The sequence below is a fragment of the Sceloporus undulatus genome, chromosome 9 (genome assembly GCF_019175285.1).
Source record: "Sceloporus undulatus isolate JIND9_A2432 ecotype Alabama chromosome 9, SceUnd_v1.1, whole genome shotgun sequence".
In the NCBI taxonomy this organism is placed as follows: Eukaryota; Metazoa; Chordata; class Lepidosauria; order Squamata; family Phrynosomatidae; genus Sceloporus; species Sceloporus undulatus.
The window spans coordinates 33945613-33952672 of record NC_056530.1 but is presented as its reverse complement, the minus strand read 5'-3'; the positions used below and the strand labels follow the sequence as shown (position 1 = coordinate 33952672).

General features: G+C 40.2%; 1 protein-coding gene across 1 annotated transcript; it reads left to right on the top strand.

The window, feature by feature from the left end:
* The first annotated feature begins 126 nt into the window (after nt 1-126).
* LOC121915616 (cytochrome b-c1 complex subunit 8) lies at nt 127-5338 on the top strand. The gene is made up of 3 exons (XM_042439972.1): nt 127-282; nt 1004-1171; nt 5116-5338. Exons 2-3 carry the CDS (start codon nt 1018-1020, stop codon nt 5208-5210), a joined length of 249 nt encoding a protein of 82 aa, XP_042295906.1. The 5' UTR covers nt 127-282; nt 1004-1017; the 3' UTR covers nt 5211-5338.
* The last annotated feature ends 1722 nt before the right edge of the window (nt 5339-7060 follow it).

Sequence of the window (7060 nt, the reverse complement as noted above, 5' to 3'; positions counted from 1 at the left end):
CGTCAGGCTTGCGACGCTGTTGCGCATGCGCGCAAGTCACCTTGGTTTGTTCATGAGAACGTTCGCTTTTTCTTCCGGTATCTATTGCGCATGCGGCGTAGCGCCCGGCTGTAGACTTTAAACTGTGGCGTCATTAAGGGGCGGGTTCAAACTGAGGCAGCAGCTCCGTGGGGATTTGAACCGCTCTACAGGAAGTGACGTAGAGACGGAAGTACTGGCGTCCTTTCGCTGCGTTTGGCTTGAGGAGCGCTGACCTTTTTGGAGGACGCCGCCGCTGGGCGGGTGGGTACTAGGGCTCCTCCTGGGCCTCCTTTGAGGGCCTGTGCCTTCGCACTGCAGACATAACCCGGTTTGAGACCGCTTTAACTGCTGTGTCTCAATGCTAGAGAATTCTGGCAACTGTAGCTTTGTCAGACATGTAGCCTTAGCTGTCAGAGAGCTCTAGACGAACTACAATTCCCAGAGTTCCCTAACACTGAGGCTGCGTCCACACTGGAGGAATAACCCAGTTTGGCGCCGCTTTAACTTGTCTGGCTCAAGGCTGTGGGATTCTGGGAGTTGGAGTTTGCTGTAGGCCCGCTCTGGACCCCACAACATACTCCAACTCCCAGAATTCCATAGCCTTGAGCCAGACAAGTCAAAGCGGCGCCAAACTGGGTTATTTCTCCAGTGCGGATGCAGCCATGGTCCTGGAACCAAACTTCAGCAAATCCCAGAGGCTCAGTGTACTCAGAGGTGGTTTTGCAAGTTTCTTCCTCCGAAATATAGCTTACAGCACCTAATAATCATTTTTGGCCTCCCATTCAAGTAATAACCAGGGCTGACCCTGCTTAGCTTCCAAGATCAGAGGGATGTGATGCCTTTTTAAGGTATTCAAGCAGGCTGTAAGAGGCTTAATCTAATCTAAATGGCAAGGGTTCTCCAGATGTTCTTCAGATAACAAGCCTTTTATGAGGATTCGTCTTATTGCACTGTTTTGCTCATTGCCTTTTCGCTTTTTCAGAACTGCTTGCCGAGATGGGCATCCATTTTGGGAACTTGGAACGGATGAGACATGTCATCACCTACAGCTTGTCTCCATTCGAACAAAGGGCTTTCCCCAACTACTTCTCAAAGGGGATTCTTAATGTTTGGAGGCGGTTTAGCTCCCAAGTCTTGCGTGTGGCGCCGCGTAAGTGAAAAATGCTAGCTTGCTCTTTCAAGCTGTAACTGTCTTTTAAAAAGTGTTAGTTTTATTAAAATTTATGAATTACAAAAAGTGTCATGTAACCAAATGACAAGAACTTATATACAGAATGAAAAAAACACCCCATTGGTACCATATCGGTAAGAAAAAAACCAATACATTGGTATCATACTTTCTCAGTGCAAGCTTATGACAAGACAGGATCATGCTGACAGCAGACATAGCTGTTACTCTTGAGGACTGGTGGGTGAGTGTGTACATATATTTAAGGAACTGTCTGTTTGGCTGCAAAATTCCTGGAGCAACATATGGAAGGGAGAAAGGCGGAAGCTGCGATCTTCATATTTGCCATCACATTGTACAGAGTAAGAGGTCTGGATTTGTTTAGTTTGTTCATAAAAGACAAGCCTCTTGCTGCACACTGGAAGCACTAGAAGATGGAGCGAGAAAGCAGAATAGGTTTAAATCTCTTTAAATCAGTAGGTGTGGTCTTTAATCTCAGGGGAAGGCAATGGCAAATCACCTGTGAACAAACCTTGCCAAGAAAACCCTTAGGGTCAAAACCCTTAACCTTTTCTTCTCCAGGCTAAACATCCCAATTCCCTAAGGCGTTCCTCATAGGGCTTGGTTTCCAGCCCCTTCACTATTTTAGTCACCCTCCTTTGGACACATGGCTCCAGTTTCTCAATGTCCTTTTTGAATTGTGGCACCCAGAACCGCTAACCCCAGTGAATGTGGAGGGACCACTGTATATTTAAAATAATTGAAATAAAATAATACTGAAAGTGATTAATAGATCAGTTACTGGTTTATAGTCAGTCAGCATCAATTCCTTGCAGCTATCGATTACTTTCTTGCCCATTTTTGATAGGTGAGCTGGTTGCACTTATGCTGCTTCTCCCTGGCTGATTATAATCTTACTGTAATTGAGGCTGTGTCGTCAATAAGTCATTAACATAGATGAGGGTGATGATAGTTGTGTTCCAAGTATTCAAAGCACTTCATGAGTTGCCGCAGTATTCCTTGCAACCGTAGGTGACAGAACCTTGGAGCTTAACACGAAAATGATATCAGATCAAATCTTTTATCAGTAAAATAAAACAATTAAGCTATCTGTTAAACTTGTAATTAGTAATGTATCCACTAAAGAACAATAAATAAGTACAGCACAGCACAGCACAATTATTAAATATCCTTTCTCAATAAACGGCTAGTCCCCAAAAGCCTGTCAAAATAAGAAAATCTTCTCCTGTCACCAGAAGGACACCTTGGGAAATTCCAGTTTGGCCTCTCTAGCAAGGGACATCCAAAGCATGGGAGCAGCCACCAAGACCTTTTTCTGCATTCCCATCAGATATCCCAATGAAGGTGGTGGGACACAGAGGAGGACCTTAGGAATGGGAAAATGCAGTCCTTCAGATAACCTGGACCTGAACTGTATGCTAATCTGGTGAAGTTATTTTGGCACATGGTCTCACATCTACCTCTCTCTTCCTGATTTTAAGAAACAAAACCACAATAAATAAATAGTTGCCCTTTCATGACACTCATTTTTTCTCATGGGGCTATTTCTCTGTACCAGGGAGGTCCTGATAAAAAAGAGAAAAATGTGCAGTTATTTAACTTACATAATTATGTTTAAGTTATAGCAGCACAGAGATGGACAAAGTGCAACTTTCCAGATGTTGAGCATTTTCCATCAGCCCTAGCTTCAGTAGTAGTAGTAGTAGTCCAAACGACAGGTAGAGGGCTGCACTTTGCTCTCTTGTGCAGCATACTATTTGGACTAAGTTTTGGGTCAAAGACTTATTGGGAAAGCTGAATCTCACTTGGTTATGCTGCTAGGTCAGTCTCTCTTTATCTTGAAATATTCAAGAGAAAAATACATCATGAATTCAGAAGACAATTGCAAGAAGCTGCTGTTCACAACAAAATAACAATTCTACTTTCTTATACAATACTTAAATTAGATAGATTTATAATTGGCTGACTGTCCAAACCCAAAGGGAGCTCAGCAATGGCTCCTTTTCATCCTGGAGAGAAGTGACCAGTGGGGTCCCATAGGGCTCTGTCCTGGGCCCAGTGCTATTCAACATCTTTATCAAGGACTTGGATGACAGAATTGGGAGCATATTCATCAAATTCGCAGATGACACCAAATTAAGAGGAGTAGCTAATACTCCAGAGTAAAAGGTCAAAATTCACATGACCTTAATAGACTATTATTTATTATTATTAAACTTTATTTATGAAGCGCTGTAAATTTACACAGCGCTGTACATGCAATCTTTTTAGTTAGACTAGAAAACTAACAAAATGAACTTCAATAGGGAGAAATGTAAGATACTGCACTTAGGTAGAAAAAATAAAATGCAGAGATATAGGATGGGGGGACACCTGGCTGAATGAAACTACCGTACGTATGAAAGGGATCTGGGAGTCCAAGTAGACCACAAATTGAACATGAGTCAACAGTGCGATGCGGCAGCTAACAAGGCCAGTGCGATTTTAAGTCGCATCAACAGAAGTATAGTGTCTAGCTCAAGGGAAGTAATGGTGCCACTATTCTGCTTTAGTCAGGCCTCACTTGGAATATTGTGTCCAGTTTTGGGCACCACAATTCAAAAAGGATGTTGACAAACTGGAGCGTGTCCAAAGGAGGGTGACTAAAATGGTGAAGCATCTGGAAATCATGTCCTATGAGGAAAAACTTAGGGAGCTGGATATGTTTAGCCTGGAGAAGAGATGGTTCAGAGGTGATATGATAGCCCTTTTTAAGTATTTGCAGGGGTGTCATATGCAGGATGGAGTAAGGTTGTTTTCTGCTGCTCCAAAGACTAGGACACAGAACAATGGATGCAAACTACAGGAAGAGAGTTTCCTTCCTAAAAATTAGATAGAACCTCCTAACAGTAAGAGTTGTCCAACAGTGGAAGACATTCCCTCGGAGAGTGGTGGAATCTCCTTTTTGGAGGTCTTTAAGCAGAGGCTGGATGGCCATCTGTCAGGGGTGCTTCCGTTGAGAGTTCCTGCATGGCAGAATGAGGTTGGACTGGATGGCCCTTGGGGTCTCTTCCAACTCTGATTCTATTTTTCTGTACATTATGTCTTGTGTTTTAATTCCTTTGAAGTTAGTTCAAGCAGAGTAGGATATTTTAAATTCAGATGGACAGTCCTCGAAATGTTGTATTGCAGTTCCCATCATCTGTCACTATTGTCTGTGGTGGCCTGAACTGATGGCTCTTTTATATACAGGGTTTACTTTTTAAACTAGCAAAAACCAAAGAGGTTATATATTGTTCAGATGTTCTTTCCTGTTCTTGACCTTGTAGCTTCATTTATGACAAAAAGATGTTAAATTTATCATTACATTCTGAATTAACTGATACAATCTGTATGATAACTTTATGGGAAACCAAATTATATATACTGTATTTTATGCTTCTAAAGAAGCAGAATGATTTTTTCAGTCTCTAAAAGGGTGCTAATTCTGCATTATTCATTTTTTCTGAAAATGTTTAAAAATTGGACATTTTTCTCATGGCTTTGAAATTTCTTGCTTTTTTAGTAATAGATCTTAAGGAGAATGGATGTCAGAGCACTTACAATATTTCAGGCTAGTCTTCTAATAAAACTAATATGTATACATGATGGGATCTTATAAAGCAGGAACTTGTGACTATAGATTCCACATCTCTTGTTAAAAGAAACAGTTTAACTATAAATATTTGGTCTAAGAATACTCAACAAAAGAAAATTCTAGTATTTAGACATTGGAACAATTCTTAAGTCCTCATATCCTAGTTTAATAAAGGACTGACAGGAAAAACATGGATTTTGAGGAGGGATTTGATAGAAGTAACTGAACATAGAGAACTCTTCCTGCTTTTAATATAGCTAACTCTTCTTCTTCTTTTTAACCTTTTAAGCATTTGTCATCGCCTATGTTGTTTATTCCTGGGGAACCCAAGAATTTGAGCGTCTGAAAAGAAAGAACCCCGCCGATTATGAAAATGACGAATAATCTGATGCAAACAAAGAAAGTGCTTGCCAGCATTTACTCTTCTTTTCACCTCCTTGACATGCCTCTTACAAGTATTTATAATACCATAAAGATAGTTTAATAAACTTTGCTCTCTTCAAACCATGAAAGTAATGCCTGTTTTGTAAAAGGGGTACAAAATAATTGCATTTTAAGTATCCTTTGCTTTTCCCAGAGGGTTTTTTTAAATTGTGGTACTTGTTAAAATATTTATATCCTTCCTTTTGGTCCTGAAGGCAATTTACAGAAATCAGATTTTAAAAACAACAAATAACAGTAATTTAAAACAGGTGCTTAAAACAAATCAGATAAATAACAGAGAGCATAACAACTGCAGTGTAAAGTAACAGAACAAATGTACTGAGTCACAAAACAGCCTACCTAGAATATTATTCTCTTTATACCTAGAAGGGGCTAACTGGGCTTCCTCCAATAAGGAATTTCATATTTTAGGTGCTGTAACTGAATAGATCTTGCCCTATGTTTCCAATAATATATTAATTGTGTGGGTAGTATCATGAGGTAGGGAAGGCAGAGCGATCTTGAAACACCTTAGTCTCAGACTACATGGATAGATCTTCCAGTGTAATCATCTGCACCAAGTGGTCTATGAGGTTACATAGGAACTTCCGAGATCCAGATACTAGTCTATGATGAGTCATGAAACAGAGTGAGCTTTTTCACAGCCTGGCTTTATCTACTTCACAGGCTTATTTATTTGGAAATACAGTACATACATCCCAATTTGAACACTTATGATGGCCCTGCCCCATTGTCCCTAATGGCAGCGTTTGCATGCAACTGTACGCATAGCACACCATCATTACAAACCACGGGAATTGAGGTCTCCCATTTATGGCATCTGCATGGGCATCCAGAATTGAACCCCTGATGATGTGTATACTGTTTATACACCTGTATCTCAAACCCTGAGAATTATTTACACCAAGAAAGGTAAAATATACACAACACACAAGAGGTAGGTGTCATTTAGGAGTAAATAGGAAAGGTATGCTCAAATAAGGGGAAATATTATTACTATAGTTTATATAGTGCAATTGATGTAAATGTTTCCAAGTAAAACTTCCAAAAAGAGTGGGTCCTGCCAAAGGTTCACAATTAACAGTGATGGAGAATGGATGTTGTAAAGAAGGTTTTGAAGGGAAAATAAACAGTCCTGTCTTTCCCATATTATGTTTTAGGACAGGTAATGATGAAGATACTTGAGATAATTTGTAAGATGTGTTTGTAATACAATGTTCGATGTCAGGAGAAAGTTCTGGACTGCATCTACATTGCAAAAAACAAGGCAGTTTGATACCGCTTTCACTGCCATGGCTCTATGCTATGGAATCCTGGGATTTGTAGTTTGTTGTGGCACTAGAGCTCTGACACAGAACCTTTTAGAAGCTAAAGACCTTGTAAAACTACCAATCCCAGGATTCCATAGGATGATGCTACAGCACTTAAAAGCGGTGTCAAACTGCAACATTATTAGCTCTGAAGTGGAGAACTATAGCTAAGTATCAATATAAAGATGATATTGAAAACCATACAAACTGATAAGATTGCCTAAAGGTAATGTATAAACAGAAAACAACAACTGACTCAGAACAGAAGCCTATGGGACCCTAACCGAAAGAAGATACATGACCTCCAGCCATCACTTTAAATGACGAGCTGAAAGATAAGATGTGAACCAGCTCAGGACTGAATCAGTAAACCACCTGCCATTAAGAGAATCTCATGGACTGGATGGCCTTTGTGGTCTCTTCCAACTCTATGATTCTAGCAAAAGACCATGCTCAACTGTCTCAAAGTCTACAGAGAAA